General features: G+C 41.5%; 1 protein-coding gene across 1 annotated transcript in view; it reads left to right on the forward strand.

The window, feature by feature from the left end:
- Positions 1-24,971, forward strand: part of LOC117271560 (choline transporter-like protein 5-A) — a 266,710-nt gene that overhangs the window by 235,126 nt on the left and 6,613 nt on the right. The window contains exon 19 of the mRNA XM_078172866.1: positions 24,862-24,932. Coding sequence (XP_078028992.1) covers positions 24,862-24,932 — 71 coding nt within the window. The remainder of the gene's footprint in view (positions 1-24,861; positions 24,933-24,971) is intronic.

The following is a 24,971-nucleotide window of genomic DNA, read 5'->3' on the forward strand; positions in this document are numbered from 1 at the left end:
TTATGAGTGTTTTAAGCTGTAAATCGGTCAGATTTGACCGGAACTTTGCTTACATAAGTATAACCCCAAGCTGCTGGGATGGGGGGCGTGGACTCGCTGTGCTATATTATGAGATCATTAAAGTTACTGCTGTTACAGTACCCAATCACACGTCTTTCAACGCTTAGCTGTAAAACTCACAGGTCCTAAGCCCATCATTATTGCTGCCATATACCAACCACCAAAGCCTTCCTCTGTTTTTCTACCTGAATTCTCCTCAATGTTAACATCTGTATGTGCCCTACTGCCATTGTCCTGGGTGACTTTAAAATTCACACCAATGCCAATGATTTCATTTCACTCCTTGATTCAGTCTTAGTATTGCACAATATGTCAACCTACCAACACATAACAAGGGTCATATACTTGACTTAATCTGTTTCACTGGTATCATTCTCTGTAATCTCTGCCACCAAGTTTCCTGTTTCTAATCATAAAGTTGTTCCGTTTGAAGTTCATGTCTCATTATCCAAAATGAAAGAGCATCGCACTATCACCTTCAGAAACATTAAAAACATCAACCCTACAGACCTCACTACCCTGATCACCTCCAACCCCAGCCCTCCCCCATCATCCTCCCCTGCTGACTTGGTGAGTCACTACGATTACTGTCTCTCCTCTTCCCTTGCTGTCCTGGTCCCCCTAAAAACCCGTACAGTCTCCTTTACCCAGACTGCTCCCTGGTTTACCAGCTGAACACTGCTGGTTGTCAACTGGAGCACCTGTGCAAAAAGACTGGACTTTGAGTACACACCCAAATGTATGGTGAACATCTACATCACTACAAGAATGCTCTTTCCACTGCCAAATCCTTATACTACTACAACCACATTAGTTCTGCCAAAGATAACAGAGCTCTGTTCACAACAGTCAGCCACCGACTCCAACCTCCTAAAACCCTCCCCCCAAACACTTCTACTGATCAGTGCTCTGCCTTTCTGGGCTTCTTCATTAACAAAATCAACAGCATCAATGGATAGCTGCAGTTCTCATTTACCTCCTCAAAGGACCCACCCTGGTCGGTTACAACAGGCCAATCAATCATCAGCCCCCTCTCCAACTTCACCCCCTGCAACAGAAGAAACCATCTCTGAGCTCATCCGCAAAGCAAAACCAACCACCTGTCAGCTCGATCCCCTCCCCACTACTCTTCTCAAAGCCTGCCTGCCATCCGTGTCCCCCATGATCACTGCAATAATCAACTCCTCACTCACTTCTGGAACTGTATCCCCCACTCTTAAACTGGCTGCAATTACACCCATCCTCAAAAAACCCGGTGCTGACCCAGCTGACCTTTACCACTACAGGCCCATCTCTAACCTCCCCTTAATATCCAAAATCCTGGCTGCCACTCAACTCAAACAACCCCCATAAACCCTTCCAATCTGGTTTCCGCCCAAAACACAGTACTGAAACAGCCTTGGTTAAAATCACAGATCACCTCCTCTGTGCAGCTGACTCTGGACTGCTCACCATCCTTATCCTCCTTGACCTCAGTGCTGTGTTCGATACCATCTCCCACCCACTACTCCTGGAATGCATAGCTGAAATTGGGATCACTGGTGTTGCACTGTCGTGGTTCCCGTCATATCTTACTGACAGACAACAGTTGTCCAGATGAGGAACCACAGGTTGAGGTATTCTGCTGTTTCACTGGGTGTCCCCCAGGGCTCAGTATTGGGTCCACTTTTTTTCATCATCTACCTCATTCCCCTGTGCACAATCCTCCGTCACCATGGTGTTCATTTCCACTGCTTTGCAGATGATACATAGGTCTACTTCTCCACTAAAACCTCCACTGCCCTTCCTCCCACCTCACTCACCACCTTGCCTTGAGGACTTCAGGAGTTGGATGAGCAGGAGCTTCCTTAAGCTCAACAGAGGCAAAACTGAGGTCCTGCTCATTGGTTCCAAAAACACCCTGTCCAAAATCCAAAACATCCACGTCCCTCACATCATCATCGATAACTTCGGTGTACTCTTCTCCATCCATGTCAAGAGCCTCTGTGTCATTCTGGACAGCACTCTTTAATTTGAACCACACATAAAAAATATTATGCAGACTGCATTCTTCCACCTCCGCAACATTTCCAGACTCCGCCCATCACTGTCCCAGTCCAGCACTGAGGTCTTGGTCCATACATTTGTCACATCTCGTATTGATTATTTCAACACAGTACTCTCTGGCTCTCTCTCTACTCTTCATCAAAAACCACAAAAACCTTCAGCTCACTTTCAAAGCCCTCCACAACCTAGCCCCCACCTATCTCTTTGACCTTCTCCAGGAGTATACACCCTCCTGCTCCCTGTGCTCTTCCTCTGCTGGTCTCCGTTCTGTGGATGATCTTGTATTGAAAAAGCCTTACTTTGGTATTTCTAGACATGCTGAAAATGTTATTACAGATTTTATCCAGAATTTGTTATTGCTGTGGATGTTGAGGTCTTTTTCCCATTTGTCTTCAGTTCAGCCTGTGGAGGATATAGGTTTATACTCTTTTGAGGGCGGTTTGTTTGATATTGCTCTTCTGTTTATGCTGTCTATCATGGTTGTTGTTTCAAGTATGTGTGAGAGATATCTATTTTTATGTATTGTATGTATTGTTGTTTCTCTATGCCATACATGTAAATAAGCTGTTGGAATGTTGCAAGGCGCTGGGATCGAAGATGTGATTCATTTTTTATTTATTTTTGATGTACTTTATTAATCCCCAAGGGGGGAATTCAATGTTTTCACTCCGTTGTCATACACATTTACACACAGGCCCGAAATACACACACACACACACACACACACACGCACAAACAGGACCTTTTACATGCATTAAATGGAGAGATGTCAGAGCGAGAGGGCTGCCCATGGACAGGTGTCCCGAGCTGTTGTTGGGTTTAGTGCCTTGCTCAAGGGCACCAAGGCAGTGCCCAGGAGGTGAACTGGCACCTCTCCAGCTACAGTCCATGCTTCATATTTTGGTTGGAGAGTAGCAGTGCTATCCATCAATTTAAGTTATCTTGTATTGTTTTTAGTAGTGGGGTGAAGTTAAGGTGGAACAACTCTGACAGCTTGGGGGAGAATTCTATACCTAAATATGTGATGTTGCTAGTACAGGAACCATGAAAGTGGATTAGAGCTCTTGGTAGTTATTGGCAGGACAGTGGATTTATTCCAGTTTATTCTATGATCAGAGATGCTTGAGTATGTGGTGATGATTTTAAAATTGACATTGTTATATTATTATTTAATATTGATATTTATAAAGCTGAAAAGATGGTGTGTGTTATTTGATGAACGTCTGCCTTTAATAAATCCTGTTTGGTCTTCGTGAAGGAGTAATTATATTCAAATCAGGTTGCCATTGCTTTGCTGATGATTTTGATATCTGTATTAATCAAGGAAATGGGTCTGTAACTAGTGCAGTGGGTTTGGTCCTTGTTTGTTTTAAGTAGTATCAATTCAATAATCAATCAATTTTATTTATAAAGCCCAATATCACAAATCACAGTTTGCCTCACAGGGCTTTACAGCATATGACATCCCTCTGTCCTTAGGACCCTCACAGTACAGAAATTAGTGCTGTGTTCAAATGATATGGGATAAATCATATGTCATTTTTTATCACATCTGCCATTCTGGTGATAGTGTTTGCCAAAAGTGTTTATAAAAGTCTACGGGGAATCTGTCAAGTCCAGGGGCTTTATGGCTTTAGGCATTAATGGAGCGTCTAAAATGTCTGCTTTGTCTTTGGTTAATGTGGGTAATGTAAAGCCATTAAAAAAGTTTTCTATTTCTGCTTAGTTTTTCTCCTTGTTTTTGTCATAATGTTCATAATGGTTGTGTAGTCTTGTTATGTGAATTGTGTCTTTTCATTGATTATATCATCGATTTGGGATTTAGCATCCCTATTGTCTTTTAATGTTTGATCCGTGGGGTTGGCTGCATAGGAATTGTGTAATTGTTTGAATTTTTTCCTCAAAGTCTTTTTTTATCTCTTGTTCTCTCTTTTTTTTTGTATGTTGAGTATGAGATGATTTTTCCTCTGAGTACTGGGGTGGCTGTGGCTCAGAGGTAGAGCGGGTCGTCCACCAATCAGAAGATCAGCGGTTCAATCCCCTGCATGTCGAAGTATCCTTGAGCAAGATACTGAACCCCAAATTACTACTGATGATGCTTCCATCGGTGTGTGAACGTGTTTAAAAAAAACTGAGTAGCAAGTGGCACCTTGTATGGTAGTCTCGGCCATTTACTGTTTTAGATGTTTGTTGGTGAGATATTTGTTGAGTCGTTTGTTTCCATAAAGTATGTCCATACTTTCTTGAAGTATGAATCAAATGCTGTGTCTTAGAGTAGGGATGTGTTGAATCGCCATCTTGGGTTTGTTTTAGTTTCTGTTTTTTTTTGCAAATTATGAAGCTGATTGGGGCATGGTCAGATATGATAATTGGATGGATGGTGGGGTTTGCAATACCTGCCATCATCGAATTGCTTGTTAAGAAATAATCGATTGTGGAAAATGACTGGTGGACTGGGGAGAGGTGTATTCCCTCACTGTAGGTTTTTGAAGCCTCCACCTATTGCTAAGACAGAGATCTGTCACATACCGTTTGATTATCTGTGTTGAGTGCCAGTTTTTGGTATGATGTGAAGTTGTTGCGCTTCTTCTGTTGGGCTGATGTGTCGCTACCTATGATTATGCTTGCTGATGAAAAGTCTTGTAATGTCGAGAAGAAGTTATGATAGAATGTTGGATCATCTGTATTTGGGCATTTGGGCTATATATGCATGTAATTGTCATATTTATGTCATTGATTGTTCCATTGATAGCACCCTTCTGGGTCTGTAATTGTGTGTTTGTGGATTATTTGTGTTTTAATTAATCAGAATTGAGAAACCTCTTTTTTGGGAGTGTATGAGGCAGAAGACCTTTGATTTAAATGTGGTGTTTTTCATTTCTTGTGTTCACTGTCCGATAATTTGGTTTCTTGTAGTAGACATGGCACGTGGCATTTAATTTCTTGAGGTGGTTCATGATTTTTGTTCTTTTTGCTGGTGAGTTAATGCCACACACATTCCAGCTGACAAACTTTAGTGCTGTAGGCATATGATTTGATTATGAGTTTGATACAATTGCAAATATCCTGGTGTTGCTACTTGACACAACTTTCTCAAACAAGAAAGTGAAGACACTAAGGGAAGGTGAGGAGAACAGACAAGAAAAACAAAAACAATGTAAGGACGTGAGAGTAAACAAAGAGGGAGTAACATGAAAGCCAAGACAAGGCAAGGCAAGGCAAGGCAATTTTATTAATATAGCACCATTCATACACAAGGCAATTCAATGTGCTTTACAAGAGAAATACAATAAAATAAAACTTTAAAGGAACAATAAAATTGTGTCTGAGATCATTAAAAACAAAAGCTAAAAGCAAGACAATAAATACTTAAAAACAGTGCAGAAAAAATGCATTTAAAAAGCAAACATGAAGCAAAAGCAACAGCAGACAAATATAAAAACAATAGCTACAGATTATCCTAACAATAAGTTACATATCTAGTTCACTGGTAAGCTGCATTAAATAGTAATGTTTTAAGCCCTGATTTAAATAAGCTGACAGTTTCAGCCGACCTCAGATATTCTGGAAGTTTGTTCCACAGGCGGGGAGCATAGAAACTAAAGGCTGCTTCACCTTGTTTGGTTTTGATCCTGGGAACACTGAGTAAACCTGTTCCAGATGATCTGAGGGGTCTGGGTGCTTCATAATGTACAAGTAAATCAGAGATGTATTTAGGCCCGAGACCATTTAGTGCTTTATAGACAAGTAACAAGATTTTAAAGTCTATCCTTTGACACACAGGAAGCCAGTGCAGTGACTTAAACACTGGTGTAATGTGCTCCACTCTCTTGGTGTTGGTGAGGACTCTGGCAGCAGCGTTCTGGACGAGCTGCAGTTGTCTGATTGATTTTTTACTCAGGCCTGTGAAGACACCGTTACAATAGTCCAGCCTGCTAAAAATGAAAGCATGAAAGTTTTTCTGTATCTTGTTTAGACAGAAATTCTTTTATTCTTGCTATATTTTTTTAAGGTGGTAGTAGGCTGATTTAGTAATTATCTTAATGTGACTATTGAAATTTAGGTCTGAGTCCAGAACTACACCAAGATTTTTGGCTTGATTTAAGTTTAAGTTTAAGTTTAAGTTTATTTACTTTATTAATCCCCCTGAGGGGAAATTCAGTGTTTTCACTCTTGCTTGTCAATTACACACAGGTCTGAAAGACACACACATACACAAACAGGACCTATACATGCACAAAGTGGAGAGATCTCAGAGTGAGGGGGCTGCCCTTTGGTCAGGCGCCCCGAGCGGTTGGGGGGTTCGGTGCCTTGCTCAAGGGCACCTCGGCAGTGTGATTTGTAGGTTTTAGTGTCATGGTGTCAAGGTGAGCACTGAATATTGATCTTTGTTCTTTGGGGCCAAAAACAACTATCTCAGTTTTGTCTGTGTTTAGTTGTAGAAAATTCTGGCACATCCACGTATTGATTTCGTCAATGCACTTATTTGGCAGATGGTCATCTGGTGACACTGTTATGTAAAATTGTGCGTCATCTGCATAAGTATGGTAGGAGATGTTATGATATTCCATAATCTGAGCAAGAGGGAACATATAGATGTTGAACAGAAGAGGCCCAAGAATGGACCCTTGAGGAACTCCACATGTAATTTTTGTTCGCACAGATACATAATTGCCAAGTGACACAAAGAAATCCCTGTCTTGAAAATAAGATTTAAACCAATTTAGCACAGTCCCGGAAAGTCCCACAAACTTTTCTAGTCTGGCAAGCAGTATCTTATGGTCAACTGTGTCGAATGCAGCACTGAGGTCCAGTAATACCAGAACCGAAATCTTTGATGCATCACTGCTCAGATGAATGTCATTTAAAACTTTTACAAGTGCAGTCTCAGTGCTGTGATGTCCTCGAAATCCAGACTGAAAGGCATCAAAGGAATTGTTTTGCTCCAAGAAGGTGTTAAGTTGCTGAAAACAACCTTTTCAGTGATCTTTCCTGAAAATGGTAGGTTTGATATGGGCCTGTAGTTATTTATTACTGAGGCATCCACATTAGGCTTTTTTAAGAGAGGTTTAATGACTGTGGTCTTCAGGGCCATTGGAAAAAGGCCTGACTGAAGAGAACAGTTGACTATCTGTAGTATATCTGATGCTATGCAGTTAAAAACATCTTTAAAAAAGCTTGTAGGCAGAGTGTCAAGGCAGCAGGTAGTGGACCTAAGGTTTCTAACTATGTCTGTCAAAGTAGCATAATTTAATGGGTGAAAAAGTGCCAAATTAACTGGAGTAGTCTTATGAGGCACAGGTGAAATAGCCACTGTGTTGGAGTTACAGACTGTCTGTCTTATCTTTAAAATCCTGTCTGTGAAAAAAGAAGCAAATTCATTGCATGCCTTGGTGGATAGCAGTTCAGGAGGGACTGACGCTGATGGGTTTGTCAGTCTGTCAACAACAGTAAATAAAGTCTGTGCATTGTTGTTATTTTTGTTGATAATCTCAGAGAAAAAGGACTGCCCTTTTTAGCTCCAAGTTATAGATGTGCAGACTTTCCTTAAAGATATCATAATGACCCTGGAGTTTGGTTTTTCGCCACCTGTGTTCTGCTTTTCTACATTCTCTTTTTTGAGCTTTTACCCGTGCGGCGTTCCTTCATGGTTTTTTTTTCTTACCAGAGACAACTTTGACCTTCATGGGGGCAATATTGTCCATAATATTCATAGCTTTAGAGCTGAAACTATGAACCAGATCATTGACAGAGACTGAGGGCAGAGCTGGTGTGGGTGTAAAATCCTGGGTGAATAATGTACAGGTGTTTTCGTTGATATAGCGTTTTCTGATTACCTCTGTTGTAATTTTACTGGTGTCAACGGAGATGGCCATTTTAAAGAAAACACAGTAATGATCAGAAAAGGCAACATCAGTCACCACAACCTCAGAAATGTTGAGCCCCTTGGAGATAATTAGATCTAAAATATGTCCCTTATTGTGTGTTGGCTCTGTTACAAGCTGGGAAAGTTCAAAGTTGTCCAGGATGTAGAAAAGTTCTTTCACACTGCCATCTTTGGGATTATCAATATGAATATTAAAATCACCCACTATAACAACACAGTCAAAATCAATACAAACAACAGACAATAGTTTAGAAAAGTCATCAACAAAGTGTGCACTATATTTTGGGGGCCTGTAAATGGTTACTAATACTGCTTGATAGGAGGATCTCAACTGCAGTGCAACATATTCAAAAGACTCAAACTTCCCATATGACAACTGTTTGCACTGGTAAACATCCTTAAATAAAGTGGCTACTCCACCTCCTTTCCTAAGTTCTCTAACTGAGCTGATAAAATGGAAGTTTAGGGGGGCTGATTCAACAAGCACTGCTGCACTGTTGTTTTCATTTCACCAAGTTTCAGTTAAAAACATAAAATCAAGGTTTCTCTTGATAATAAAATCATTAATTAATAGTGACTTGACAGCCAGAGATCTGATATTTAATAAAGCTAAGTTTAGTGTACTAGCAATGTCTGACACAGTCTGTGGCTGACGGATAACTGGAGTCAGATTAGATGGAGTAGCTGTGCGCTTCGAGTACACATTGTTTTTCCTGATGCTAGTCAGAACAGGAATGACAGACCTTGGAGATGACTCTGGTTGATACTTTTCAATTTCAAGATGTGTTTGACCATGCCACCGGCTATTTAAGATTGCTGGTATGTTTAAGGAAGTGGCATGGGGTCTGTCTCATCTCTGACAGGCACCTGAGTGATGACGTCTAGGGCTACTATTTAAGAGTTCATCAATTTGACTGAGCTTTAGTGTGGCATCTTTAATCCCTTGGGACCCTTGGGACTAAAATGGTCCCTTTTGCTGATTTTAGTTTGTTTGATTCTCGATATATCTGTCAGTTTAAATGTTAATTGTATGAAACTTGGCCAGGGTTTGTTTTTTACTATTATTTTTAAAATTCCATGACCCCCCTCTTTTTTCCATCCACTTAAGACCTTAAGGGACCTTTTTGGGCCATTGACTCCCATTATAAACACCTATTTTTGATATGTTGTAATCCTGACATATTATAATGCTTTTCCCATGAAAACCTAATAAATCTAAGCTTCTCCCTTCAAAATAAAGGGAAAACAGGTTTTAGGTCTGATGACCCCCCCTAAACCACCAGGGGGCAACACAGCTCATTAGCATAACGTTTCAAGGTGATGCAATGGTTCTCTTACCATGCAAAATGTATAGTAATATAAAAGCTGAACACCACAAAAATGGTCTTGGTGTGAATGTGGTTGAGACTATATTTTGCCTGTGTGTCTGTGTGTCTGTGTGTTTTGTAATGGCAGCCAATAATGACCCCTGCTGGTCAACTTGACCAGCCTTGTTTGTTTCTTTTTTTGCATGTGTGTGTATATGTGGTGTGAGTGTGTGTGTGTGTGTGTGTGTGTGTGTGTGTGTGTGTTTTGTAATGGCAGCCAATAATGACACCTGCTGGTCAACTTGACCAGCCTTATTTGTTTTGTTTTTTGCATGTGTGGATATGTGGTGTGTGTGTGTGTGTGTGTGTGTGTGTGTGTGTGTTTTGTCATGGCAGCCAATAATGACACCTGCTGGTCAGGCTTGGTTTGTCTGTTTATAAAGCACAATGAGTTAGTTATTGTCCAATTATTTGTTTCATTTTTTGCATATGTGTGTGTGTGTGTGTGTGTGTTTGTGTGTGAAATTCAAGTCATCAAAGGCCAAATGGGCTGTGTTTCTGCTTTTTCTTGATGAAAAGAGCGCCCCCTGTCTCCTACTGGATGTGTGGTAGCATGTGTCTGCAGGTGCATGTGTGAAGTCTAGTTGAAGAAGCTGTAGAGCTGCAGAATAGTTTGCAGCCTTGTCTGGCTGGTCATCTCCCCAGTATCATCTCTCCAGTAGACAGCGCCATTTGCCCAGAGGACCATCTGCAGCCAGCCTGGTCCTACAAGCCCTGGGCCACTTCAGTGGTCAGGAGGAAGAAAAGGAGGAGGAGGAGCCACAGTCAGGGCCCTCCAGAAAGTGCAGGCAGTGTGTCTTGTGACCACAGTGCAGAAGGGTGTGGAATCAGTGCGCCAAATGTGGAGCAAATGCATGCAAAATGCACCATACAGTGAATCTGTGGTGTATGGCTTCAATTGTAAACACCCAGATATGACAAAACACATGACATTGTATGATAAAAAGGGCATAAAAACATGAAAAAATATTTAAAAAAATACAAAACTTAATATCTATGGATAGTTCTGAAGTTGTTGAAAAGATTTGATGCAGTGAAAGTGAAAAAAAATATTTATATATTGCAATTCTGTTACATTTTTAGGAGAAGGACTGCTTTGGGTCCTTAGGTTAATAACTGTAATTTTGTCAAATAAACTCTCATTGCTCCAAAAATAAAAATGCATCAAAATCAATGTTGCTATCAATTATTGACCTAGTCAAGACTGTAATAACCTCATCCCACATAATCCACTTTGCACCTCTTTTTTGGAAAATATTGCATATTTTGTGTTTTTCACATTGAAAAAATCGGGGTTCTCATGACAAAAAGGGCATAAAAACATATAAAATATAACAAAAATAATTAAAAACTTTTATCTATGGTTAGGTCTGAAGTTGTTGAAAAGATCTGATGCAGTGAAAGTGAAAAAAAAAATATTTATTGCATTTTTATTACACTTTCATGAGAGGGACCATTTTGGGTCCCTTAAGGCCAAAAGTGGATGTTCTTTTTAAAACCTCTCATTGCTCCAAAAATAAAAATGTATCAAAATCAGTGTTGTTATCAATTATTGACCTAGTCAAGACTGTAATAACCTCATCCCAAATTATCAACTTTGCACCTCATTTTTGGAAAATATTGCATATTTTGTGTTTTTCACGTTGAAAAAAATCAGGGTTCTCATGACAAAAAAAAGCACATAAAAACATATAAAATATAAAAAAAATAATTAAAAACATAATATCTATGGGTAGGTCTGAAGTTGCTGAAAAGATCTGATGCAGTGAAAGTGAAAAAAAAAAAAAATATTGCAATTCTGTTACATTTTTAGGAAAGGGACTGCTTTGGGTCCTTAGGTTAATAACTGTAATTTTGTCGAATAAACTCTCATTGCTCCAAAATAAAATAAAATAAAATAAAAATAAATTTAAAAAAAAAAATGTTTTTTATTAAATAGCGATGTTTATTAAATAGCGATGATGTGAAGGTGATGAGGGAGACTCAGATGACACCGTCTTGCGTACATAAAGAAAAGGTTTATTACAAGAAGTACAGCATCAAATCAAGCGCCTAGGATGCCTGTGAGAGAGTTCGAAGCCAATATGAACTTAGACTCACAAGTCAGTCTTTAGACGCTTTGCTTAACTAAAGACTGATGACTTTCTCCCTGATTTTGTGTTTAGATGGGCGGATACAATTTCAAAGTTTAAAAAAACTCCCTACGTTGCAGAACCAATAGTAAATCCGCAGGGCGGTCCTTCAGTGGCTCACTGAACTCTTGTGCTTGTAAACACAGTCCCACTAGAAACACGTGTAGCGGTACAAAATGGCTCAGCCGTGCTCGCAGAAAACGCCGTCAAAGTTAGTGGACGTTTGTCGCATTTGCGGCGACACATTCTCACCAATTAAAAGAAACAAACATAATCTTTTACAAGGCCATGACTCATCCGTCCGGCTGGACTATAGGGGGAATCACCTTGTAAACAATAAGGCGATTCCCTCTATAGTCCAGGTAGAAAACCAGCAGAGCTATATATATATATATATATATATATATATATATGGATCATATTTTCACATCACTGTATCACCGTTTAGACTAATCTGATGTTTGTAAAGTCTGTAAAAACAATGATTGAACAAACATTACTATTTCTGTGTGCACGTTTAGCTGGGCTAACCGTTAGCGGTGTCTGTAATAGGTCATAACTCATTAAACGGTCCGTGAAAAAAATATCTTTTTCAGTGGATATCTTAGTTACAACATGATTGAGCTAGCAAAGCAGTTTTGTGTTGCTATGTGTGGTATTTATTCAGTTTTGGGAAATCACGATGTCTAGAAAGCATCAGTGGCTGCAGCTGACAGGGACAGATAACAGCAGCAGCAAAGCTAACATCAGGACGTCATCTGTTAAAAGCGTCCCATTGTTGGATACGACATTAAACTACTCCAGTTAGCTCAATAATGTTGTAACTAAGACATCCGCTGGAAAAAATATTTTCTTCACGGATGAGCACACGTTTGATAAAACGGAGTTTAATCTCTCAGCATCATTTTCAAGCTCTCTGTGTGTTTGTTTCCTTGCGGACGAGAAAAGGGGGAGCGTACATTTCTGAATAGGTGTGTCCTTTTCAAAAATGCAAGAGGCGTTGCTTTGTTGCCGGCCGTTTTCGCCGGTGTGTTAACCCTTTAAAACCGGTGGGAGTGCCCACGATCCCATTTGCATATTGATTTTTAAATGCCGGTAGAATTGCAACCAAATAAGATAGGGCAATAATTCTTTTTGCATTTAAAACCGGAGGAGTTACTCTAACTTACCATGCATTCATCATGTCCCAGAGTGCTGTTTCCTTGCACTGACAGGTTTGTAGAAAAACAGAAAAAGCACTAAGAACAAAAACATTATAATCCTGATCGCGGGTATTCACAGCACTTCCTATGTTGGACTAAATGTCATCACGTTGTGAGCATGAACTGTCACGTTATTAGGTTCGTTCGAGATGAGCCAGTCCTGCGCAGATTCGATCACCAGCGATCGGCGCACAATGCATGCCAGTTAGTTTTGTGTCCGACTTCATCCCGACTTGCTCTGACGTATTACAAAATTGGACGGCGATAAAGCCGCAAGAGCGAAGCGGCCGCAGTTTTTAGAGCCAGGCGCTGCAGTTGCTCTCCACCGACTGCACCGCCTGGCTCTCACCTGACCTACAGCTGATTGGTTAAGATGTTGACTCAACAAGATGACGTTTTAGATAAACTACTCATTTTTGTTGAATTCTAGAGATTAAGATTGTATTTGTCTGATCTGAAGGTTTATACTGTGAACAGAAAACATGTTGTGTGACTGATGGTGAAAACAAACTGATATATGGGTCTGATCACTTTTTTAATGAACTGACATCATTCCAGACAGGATGTAAGTGTGTCTGTGACTTCCTGCACGGACTGAAGGCTGCTGGAAACTGTCGGGAAACTGTCCGACTTCACCGCAGCTTTTTGTCACCGCCCCCCACTGCGGCCGCCTGCTGTCGTCTACTTTCCAGGCGAGGCGCAGTTTATCTCGAACGAGCCTATTTTCTTGCGTGTCTTTCTCGCGACACTACCCGCGGCAACAGGGAGTGACGTCATTTCCCGGGAAATTCCTCTCTTTCTTCCGCGGTAAATATTTCTCTGAGCTTGCAGTCACACACTCGCTCTCGCTCTCGTTTTGTATTTTACTCTTTCAAAACAACACTTAGACACACACACACACACACACACACACACACACACCAGACACTCACCACACACTCGCACGCATATATTTATGGAACCGCAGCAGGAGGGAGGCAGAGGGGGAGGAAGGAGTCGGTCTCCAGCAAACAGAGGCTCCAGGTCGGAGACACTACCTGGTGATGCAGCTGGCTGGAGAAAAGAAAAGGAGCCTGACATCTTGCCACATCCCCTACCACATTTTCTGCCCAAAAGGAGGCCAGGTGTGCAGCCACCCCATCACAGTATGTGGACAATCCCTCTCCATCTGAGCTGTTGAGGATGGACTCAACATGACTGGGCTGCTATCAAAACACTGTGTGCCAGCACCAATAAAAATGCAGCAAAAATATTGCTCATCGTGGACAGGAACTGTCACAAGACCTATCACAGCTCCCCTGGTGCTATTGAAAAGTAATGTTAGACTTTGAACTTTGGTTGTTCTGTTGTAAATAGTTTATTTTGATGTACATGTTGTATTTTTGCTAATTGTGCACAATGTGCATTTAACTTTAATTTTTGTCACATTTTATAAAAATGAGCGTATCTCAAAAATTAAGTTATGAAAACACTAAAAATAAATTTTCTGTGGTTTGAAAGGATTTTGTGCAATGTTTTTACATTTACAATTTTGAGGGATACAGCCATGATATTTCTGTATTTAGAAAAATATGTGTAAAAACAAAAACGATTTTCATTTTTTTAGTGGTTTATTGCACTTTTTAGCAATTTCTTTCATTAGTATGGATATATGTCCACACATGTTATTAAAATTTGGGATTTAAGGGTTGTATTGATGTATAGCATAATAAAATACTCCAAAAAATGGCTCTACAGCAGGTAAAATTGTAAAGATATGCTCTGGCAGACTTGTTCTATGGTAGGTCAAGGAGTGTCCCCAGACTATCAGAAGGCGGAGATCTCTGATTGTCTGGTGGCGAGACTAATATGTACTACTCTGAAGAACAGCCCCAAAAACCCTGCTTATATAGACTGGTGATGTTTATGAAATGTGAGACAAAGCAAAACAGATGACAGAGAGACACCCTAGTTGGACTTCACCAAACCTTGATCTGGGCCATAAACACCTTCTTGACCCTGACCGTATATACTTCTGGACCCTGGGCCCCTAAGTGGTCATCTGTTCCAAAGCCTCAGAGTAGATCATAATATACTACATATTTCCCCCCTTCGAGACTACACAGAGTCTCAAAAATAAAAGAGTAATACATACATTTTTGCAGTTGTGAGAAAAATTACAGTTCCTCCTATGGTGCTTCCTATAGCATTAACCTTAGCAATTAAACAACTTTATGGAGTGTGAGAGTGAAACCTGTCAGGCAGCTATCTTTCCGAAAATGCCCTTCAAACAATCTAGACAGGAAAAATTCTCTCACGGCCCCTCTGCCTTAGGCGACCACATATACTACTCCAGACCAATTTAAAAAGGTGGAATTTAATATTTTGTGTAGAGATATGACTTGAACAAATACATGTGAAAACCTCAGTAAATAAAATCAAAACAATGTCCAAATTCAGGCTGGTTGACCCATCGCACCTTCCAATGGACCTTTCCCTGCCTAGCACCAATATCCCTAAGCACCCACGAAAAAAAGAAAACATCTGAGGTCTCAATGTATTTACTCCATAGCAGAAACCATCATTCTTCAAGCAGAGAAAAGACATAAAAATGTATCACACTGCAGCTCCTCAGCAGCGCCGACTCTCAATGTAGCGTCGATGGTGTTTTAACTCCGGACATTTTATCATAGTGTCCTTGTTCAGGGCCCTCCAGTCCATGTTATTGTCCATATTTGAGTGTCTGAATCCCTTCAGAACGTCGGGGTTCCTGAACAACCAACCACCCTCACTGTGGTCTTCCCCCAATATCGTCCTAGGTGGAAAGAAAAGAAAACACCAACCAGTATCTTTTGGAAAGACAGCTGATGCAAATTAATTGAAACATCAAATGAAAAAACTTCACCTTATAAGTAGCTGTGAAATTCACACTATCATATTTTGACATTATTCCTAATTATAAGTCACATTGTCCATTTCCCCTCTTTAATTATACCTCTCTATAGTATGAAACTACCAAATAACACAATAAGAGATGTTAAGAGCATAAATTTATTAGATGTTTAAAATGGATATTTTTCCACCAGTTCACCAGTCACTTCTTCTTCATCAACGTCTGTGTCAGTCCTATAATAATAGCATTTGAACATAATCCCCAGGCATTACATCTCCAACCCATCTCAGTATCATAGCCTTCGCAAAGGTCAATAGCAGCGTACAAAAGCAGAACATCACACACAATGATAGAAGAATTGTTCCCAAAACCTGAACCAACACTGCTCCTAACGGTCCAAATTTCTCCTGCAACCAAGCATTTGCAGACCATCCAGATCCTTTCGATGAGCCAAATGCATCCCTTATATTTTTTAATGCATCTATGACACTAGTCACATTGTCTGAACTATCAGGAATCAATGTATAACAAGCATCCCCAGTTAAGTTCAAAGCCACACATAGGCCACCTTATTTGGCCAAAATATAATCAAGAGCCTTGTCATTTTTCAGCAACGTCAGTCTGTGACTCCTTTGAGTATTTGATAAGTATTCAAAACCTCTTATAGTCTCATCTGCAAAACCCTGTAGGGTGTAGGTTATATTATCAATGTGATCTGCCAAAAATGTCACACCGTACCATGGAAATAATCCTATACCCCACTTCTCTCCTAGATTTATCCTCCAATGGTAGGACTCCAGATTATGAAATCTTACCATGTCCCTTTTCATTCTACTTCCAAGAACAACACTAGATTGATCCTCATCAGACACCTTCCCCTTCTGGACAGCAAGAACCTCATATGGGAGTTTTAGCATTACCATGTAACAACATCCTATCCACCCATACGGTAGAAATATGTATGCCTTACCCATGTTCATCATATAGTTGTCACAATCTGAGATTACCATAAACATCTCAAGCCCATTATGTGTATCATTTGAACAAAAACAATCTTTCAGGGACCGCTGTCACCATATTTTCCTACTGATCAAGTAAATTCACACATGGTAACTCCCTCAACCAAGAACAATTAAGCCTAGGTTTAAATAAATTTACTGACAAAGCCATCACTGTATCTTCTGCTGATTGCTGCTTATACAACAGCCATGATAGTGCATAAGATTGACATACAGTAGCTAGTGGTTCTGGTACCCTCTCTAAAATTTAAGGCCATGTGACTGGTGATGGAACTTTCACCACGCATGAACAATTCATTCTCCTAACCGATCTTACAGAATGAGTTAACTGCTGAAACCATAAGTTCCTACCTGCCCATGGGTCTGTGATTTGTAACACCTAGGAATCAAATCCATATGCCTTCCACTAAGTGTCTCTCTTTTGTAATGCATGGTAGTGATCAGTCATGTCTTCTGATGTCCAATCTAAGTCAAAAAACTCATCTTTTTCATCTGAAACAGTTTTCTGAGTTGTCTTAGATGAATCTTCCACCATCTGTTCTCTAGGTTCAAGAATCTCATCACTACTGTTCATACTCAGCTCTATCTTTAACATAGGCTTCTGGGTTACATTTACAAATTTCATAAGCGTTGGAGATGTCATTACAGTTTTATTGGCAAAGGTTGCCCTTGTCACAACCTTATTTGTAAAGTTTCTAGAAGTGACAAAAGTAGAAGTTGTCACCATCGCTGTTGTAGCATTTAATCCCTTTAAAGTTGTAGCTAGAATAGTAGCCTAATTCTTACTTTCAGGTGATTATACCCCAAAGAAAACATACTGATTAAATTATATCCCCTTTCTACCAATATACAGTACAGGCCAAAAGTTTGGACACACCTTCTCATTCAATGCGTTTTCTTTATTTTCATGACTATTTACATTGTAGATTCTCACTGAAGGCATCAAAACTATGAATGAACACATGTGGAGTTATGTACTTAACAAAAAAAGGTGAAATAACTGAAAACATGTTTTATATTCTAGTTTCTTCAAAATAGCCACCCTTTGCTCTGATTACTGCTTTGCACACTCTTGGCATTCTCTCGATGAGCTTCAAGAGGTAGTCACCTGAAATGGTTTTCCAACAGTCTTGAAGGAGTTCCCAGAGGTGTTTAGCACTTGTTGGCCCCTTTGCCTTCACTCTGCGGTCCAGCTCACCCCAAACCATCTCGATTGGGTTCAGGTCCGGTGACTGTGGAGGCCAGGTCATCTGCCGCAGCACTCCATCACTCTCCTTCTTGGTCAAATAGCCCTTACACAGCCTGGAGGTGTGTTTGGGGTCATTGTCCTATTGAAAAATAAATGATCGTCCAACTAAACGCAAACCGGATGGGATGGCATGTCGCTGCAGGATGCTGTGGTAGCCATGCTGGTTCAGTGTGCCTTCAATTTTGAATAAATCCCCAACAGTGTCACCAGCAAAACACCCCCACACCATCACACCTCCTCCTCCATGCTTCACAGTGGGAACCAGGCATGTGGAATCCATCCGTTCACCTTTTCTGCGTCTCACAAAGACACGGTGGTTGGAACCAAAGATCTCAAATTTGGACTCATCAGACCAAAGCACAGATTTCCACTGGTCTAATGTCCATTCCTTGTGTTTCTTGGCACAAACAAATCTCTTCTGCTTGTTGCCTCTCCTTAGCAGTGGTTTCCTAGCAGCTATTTGACCATGAAGGCCTGATTGGCGCAGTCTCCTCTTAACAGTTGTTCTAGAGATGGGTCTGCTGCTAGAACTCTGTGTGGCATTCATCTGGTCTCTGATCTGAGCTGCTGTTAACTTGCGATTTCTGAGGCTGGTGACTCGGATGAACTTATCCTCAGAAGCAGAGGTGACTCTTGGTCTTCCTTTCCTGGGTCGGTCCTCATGTGTTCCAGTTTCGTTGTAGCGCTTGATGGTTTTTGCGACTCCACTTGGGGACACATTTAAAGTTTTTGCAATTTTCCGGACTGACTGACCTTCATTTCTTAAAGTAATGATGGCCACTCGTTTTTCTTTAGTTAGCTGATTGGTTCTTGCCATAATATGAATTTTAACAGTTGTCCAATAGGGCTGTCGGCTGTGTATTAACCTGACTTCTGCACAACACAACTGATGGTCCCAACCCCATTGATAAAGCAAGAAATTCCACTAATTAACCCTGATAAGGCACACCTGTGAAGTGGAAACCATTTCGGGTGACTACCTCTTGAAGCTCATCGAGAGAATGCCAAGAGTGTGCAAAGCAGTAATCAGAGCAAAGGGTGGCTATTTTGAAGAAACTAGAATATAAAACATGTTTTCAGTTATTTCACCTTTTTTTGTTAAGTACATAACTCCACATGTGTTCATTCATAGTTTTGATGCCTTCAGTGAGAATCTACAATGTAAATAGTCATGAAAATAAAGAAAACGCATTGAATGAGAAGGTGTGTCCAAACTTTTGGCCTGTACTGTATATACATATATATATATATAGTATAGACAATATACTTCACATTGTTTTAACATCTGAAAAAAATCAGCATTCTGAAGGCGTGGCAGCTTTTATTTTGCCGTAGTGGTGCGCCACGATCACTTACATGTAGAGGAAACCCTGGGATCATCAGAGGAATTCTACAGAATTGCAGGGTTGTGAATGTTATTAAGAAATTAACCTGCGTGGATAGATTATGCATTGATTTATGAAAACTTTTCATATATTCAAAGATTCTGCATTTACAGGACTCAGCATCCCCATCATCAGGTCCATCTGAGTATAAGGGAGATTACATGAACAGGAAGTCATTTCACAGTATTTCAGCAATTCAGTTTACCTAAGCCTAATATTGCAAAAGTGACATAAGTATTAGCAAAATTTTTATCAGTCTGTACAATATTTTTGTGTTTGATTTTGAGTTGCTGCCAAGTGTGTTTGGGCCCCATCAGACTGCAGCTGAAGAGGATACAGCAAATTATATTAAAATATATAAACACTGTTATGATATAAAAATGTTTCTATATGTTATGTATATTAGACACACATTACTGCATCACATTACATAACATCACTTCACATTACATCAGGGGTGGGGGCAGCTGTGGCTCAGAGGTAGAGCAGGTCATCCACCAATTCGGAAAATCAGTGGTTTGATCCCCGGCTCCTCCAGTCTGTCAAAGTATCTTTGTGCAAGATACTGAACCCCAAATTGCTCCCGATGATGCTTCCATTGGTGTGTGAGTGTGTTAAAAACTGAGTAGCAGGTGCCACCTTAATGGTAGCCTCGGCCACCAGTGTATGAATGGGTGAATGTGACTTGTAGTGTAAAAAGCACTTTGAGTGGTCGGATGACTAGAAAGGCGCTATACAAATGCAGGTCCATTTACCATTACCTATAGACATGCTATGCAATCTTCTTCTTTTCTTGAAGACTCGTTCAAATTCTTCATTCAAAGTCATTAAAATCTAATGTAACGGGTAAGCTGGTCCATTTAGATTTGATTCACTTTTGCCAAGTCAGACATGTTGTGGGATCCCGGCGATCAGGTTATAACCAGGTGGTGATGTTGCTGTCTTGGCATAGTTGACCGTCTATGTCCAGTTTGTCCACCTGCAGTGCGACTCTTCTCCCCCTCTCATGGTACTGTCTGAGAATCTGGAGTAACTTCTTTCTTCTTTCCTGGATCTCCTGTGGGATTGGTCATTCATCCCATAGTTCGTTCCTTTAAGTTCTCTTCTTCAGCTTTTAACAAATTCTTTTTGTTTGAAATGTTCAAATTTAGCAACAGTGGGTCTTGGTTTGCTGTTGTTTTTGTCTCCGATGCAGTGGACACTGTGGAAGGTAATCTTATTGATGGTGTCTTGTGTTAGTTTCAGGGATGACTACATGAAATGAGATTCTCGTGCATGCTGCAGCTCTGGGGGTCCAGAATGGTTTCTCTCACTGCTTTGTTTTTGCTGGAAATGGTGTTAACTTGAGTAGCAAGTGTATTATTATTATTTCTTGTCTAAGAGTAGTGAGTGTAATGACGGTAAGTTTTAGTTCCTTATTTTCCACCTGTAAAATTTCAATTTGTGACTGGGTGTATTCGAGACTGGTTTTTAGGTCTTTTATGTCTGTGTGTAATATTTCCAGGATCAAAAGTACGTTGTTAATGGATTTGAGCACACTGACCTCGATAGTTGTGGGGGTACATGGTCGTAGGCCTCCTCCAAGTCCACAAAACACACACTGGATCGGCAAACACAACCCATCCAGCAGCCAGGGTAACCCATCCAGGGTAAAGAGCTGGTTCACTGTTCCATTGCCAGGACGGAATCTGCATTGTTCTTCCTGAATCCGAGGTTCGACAATCAGTTGGAGCCTCCTTTTCAGCACCTGGAGTAAACTTTACTGGGAGGCTGAGCAGTGTGATAACCCAATAGTCTGAGCACGCCCTCTGGTCCCCTTTTTTAAAAATGGGAACCACCACCCCGGTCTGCCACTCCGCAGGCACCGTACCCAACATCCATGCAACATTGAAAAGACGTGTCAGCCAAGACAGCTCGACGATATCCCCAGTTCAGGCAAGCAGTTCTCCTTCTCTGCTGAGCACAGCCTGAGACAAATCCTGACTACTTCTGACTACAGCTCCTAACAGCCACCTCCACAATGGAGGCTTGAACATGGCCACTAGGATTCCATGTCCCCAGCCTCCCCCAGGATGCACGATAAATTCTTCCAGAGGTGGGATTTGAAGACCTCATGGGCAGGGGCCTCAGCCAGAAGGTTCCCATTTCACCCTCACTACATGTTTGAGGTTACCAGATCTGTCTGGCAGCCTCTCCGCCATCTGATCCAACTCACCGCCAGGAAGTGATCAGTTGACAGCTCTGCTCCTCTCTTCACCCGAGTGTCCAAGACACATGGCCACAGATCTGGCCACAAAGTTGATCATCGATCTTTGGCCTCGGGTGTTCTGGTACCAAGTACACTCCCTGTGCTCGAACATGGTGTTTGTTATGGCCAAGCCATGACTCGCACAGAAATGCAATAACAAAACACCACTGGGGTTCAGTTCAGGCAGTTCCTTCCCTTCAGCCCCCTCCAGGTTTCTCTGTCATTGCCCACATGAGCGTTGAAGTCCTCCAGAAGAACTATGGAGACCCCAGCCAGCACCCCTTCCAGGACACCGCCCAGAGACTCCAAGAAGGCCTGGTACTACTATTAACAGTCAGAGACCTTCTCTTAGTGACCCGCAGGCACATTGAGGTGACCTTCTCGTTCTCCAAGGACAACTCCAACACAGCGACACCTCACACCGTGGGCAACTCCAGAAAAAGCAGGAGTCCAGCCCCTCTCCAGGAGTTTGGTTCCAGAACCAGCACTGCACGTGGAGGTGAGCCTGACTATATTGTGTTGGTACTGCTCCACCTCCCGCACCAGCTCCAGCTCCCTCCCCACTAGACAGGTGACGTTCCATGTTCCCAGAGTCAGTCTGTGACACCAGGGATCAACACATCCGGGGCCCAAACCCTGCCTGGCATGAGGAAGTCTGAGTGAGGAGTTCTTTAAGATAGAGTGGAGCATGTCCATGAATGCACTGATGTGTGAGGAGAGGCAGACCTTGTATTGAATTCTGAGTTCAACGGGCAGCCAGTGGAGAGATTTGAGGATGGGTGTGATATGGTCATGCTTGCGCACCCTCATCAGGATCCTAGCAGCGCTGTTCTGGATGTATTGAAGCCTCTGGATGCTTTTACTAGGGATCCCGATGAGGAGTGCATTACAGTAGTCCAGCCTGGAGGAGACAAAGGTGTGGACGAGCTTTTCAGCATCTGCCAGGTTGAGTGATGGACGGAGTTTTGCAATGTTCCTGAGGTGGTAAAAGGATGTCTTGCACAGGTGTTTGATGTGGGTCTCGAATGTAAGATGGGGGTCTATTTTCACGCCAAGGTTGGTGGCTGAAGTAGACAGCGGGCTGTTCTCACAGGAGAAAGAGATGCTTGTGAGGGTGGATGATTCAACCTGATGTGGGGTGCCAACAAGGATGGCTTCAGTCTTGGAGCTGTTAAGTTGTAAAAAATTTAGCTTCATCCACTCCTTTATCTCCTCCAGGCAGGTAGTGAGTGAGGCAGATGGCAGGAGTGCAGAGGGGATGGGATCTGTCCGCAGGTAGAGTTGTGTGTCGTCAGCATAACAATGGAATGATATGCCATGCCTGCTGATAACACGGCCAAGGGGAAGCATATAGAGCAGGGGTCGCGTTAACCGGATATTCTCGGTCATTGACCGTTTTTTTACAACAATGACCGGAAAATCTGAAGGCCATCGTCATTTTGACCGGTTGCAATTACCACCCCTGCTGGAGTGCACAGCCAGTAGCAGCCGTTTTCACACTGCAGAGAAAAAGTCATTCATCTGTTTCATGTAGCGTTGTTGAGCCCTGGACACACCGGACGCGTAGTGCCGCAGAAGTCCTGCGAGTGTACTCGCAGGCGCTTGACTGTCACACAGGCAGCGCATATCTTAAACATTAACACGGTTAAACATCGACTCCACTCGTCTGTTCCCGTCAGTACTCGTTTTTTCACTTCAACAGGTCCTTTTAAACATTGGTAAGTCCATATTTTAATCGTTTTTTATAACGTAATAAGTTAATTACAATTTGTCATTGCATATCCATGTATTGAGCGTGATGGATAAACACTGGGCATATTGTTATTGACCATTTTATTTATATAGTTATTTCTGTAGGCTCGGTGACACAAAATTAAAATTGTAATGAAGTGATTAGGGTATTGAAAAATGTGTTCAGTTATGCACTGTTGTGTTATTTTAAGTTATAAACACGGTATTTTACTGCTTGCGTGAAAAATAGACCAGACGCCAAACTGAAACACTGCCTCTGCCGCTGGGTGCTGCTCTTCGGTTCCGCGTCCGGTGTGTCCAGAATGGCACGGGTGTGTGGATGTCTGTTCATCTTTTCATTCATGTCCTTATTAAAGCACACTTTATAACTTGCTTGTTGGATTTATTAAAAACGAACGAATGAAAACTAAATGTCTTTGAATATCTTAAAGGAAAATTAAAATGACCGGTAAAAATAGATTATGACCGGATTTTTATGACCCTGTCAGTCAAAATGACCGACGACGAAAAAGTCTAGCACGACGTCTGATATAGAGAGTGAAAAGGGTAGGACCCAGCACCGAGCCTTGAGGGACACCACAGGTGACATAGTGAACTTGTGATTTTGACTTTCCCAATGCAACATACTCAGTTTGCCCAGTGAGGTAGGATGTGAACCACTTGTGGACGGTATCAGTGAGTCCGATGGTGGAATGCAGGCGGTGAAGGAGGATGTTGTGGTCCACAGTGTCAAATGCAGCTGTAAGATCCAGAAATATGAGGAGGGATGGGGAGCCGGTGTCCGCTGTCACCAGAAGGTCATTTGTGACCCTGACCAGAGCCGTTTCAGTGCTGTGGCCAGGTTGGAAACTGGACTGAAATTTTTCATACATATTATTTTGCTTAAGATGGTCCTGAAATTGTGCAGCAACTGCTCGGAGAGCGTCGTTTGGTAAAATGAAAATTGTTACAGGTAGACCTATTTATTGTGTATGGAGTGCGGGCATACTGACATGTGTGTTTGTGTGTGTTTAATGAAAAAAAATGTATGACATTCTTATATTGTTGTAACGTTATGCCATGTTGTGAACTAATTTAAAGTAAATATGCTCAGACAGAGATCATAATTATAGTAGTAGGCTGTAATAAAACAGTGGACAGATGATGCAGTTGTGCTCCATGTTATATTTAATTGACATTGTTTAAAAATGATGGCTCCAAAGCAAGGATGTCTCATTTTGTCAAGTTTCTTCTCTCTCTCTCTCCTTGCATCTTATTCTCGACTCCTCAACTCACATCTCCTGTGGGCAGGATTAAGACGCAAGGAGGGAAGCGAGGTGGGGAATCAAGGAGGTACAAACAGGGAAATGAGAGAGGCCTCAACATTGGAAGCTGTTTTTTTTTGACCTCATGATGTTGTGGATCACATGCCACATTGACCAGTGGTGATTAAAGACTGGCTCCAATGGGCAGGGTTTCACTCATGGGTGTGAAAAATGTTAGTTCATTCAGGCAAAGGCACAAGAAGGAAGACGTTTCCATTTCACATTAAAAGCCCCTTTTATGTCACACAAATTCATTCACAATTTCATCTTTGGAGTTCCAGTGGTCCCAACACAGCACACTGGTACTGGTACTGTTTTGAACTCATGTGTTCCTACAGGGTTGCCATTCTGGACAGTGTGACAGACTTTCTGTTGTTTCTGGGCAAAGTGCTGATAGCAGGAGGAGTTGGTAAGTAACAAAAAATTGCTCAGTTTTTATGCTGCCATG

The sequence above is a fragment of the Epinephelus lanceolatus genome, chromosome 12, assembly GCF_041903045.1.
Source record: "Epinephelus lanceolatus isolate andai-2023 chromosome 12, ASM4190304v1, whole genome shotgun sequence".
Lineage (NCBI taxonomy): Eukaryota > Metazoa > Chordata > Actinopteri > Perciformes > Serranidae > Epinephelus > Epinephelus lanceolatus.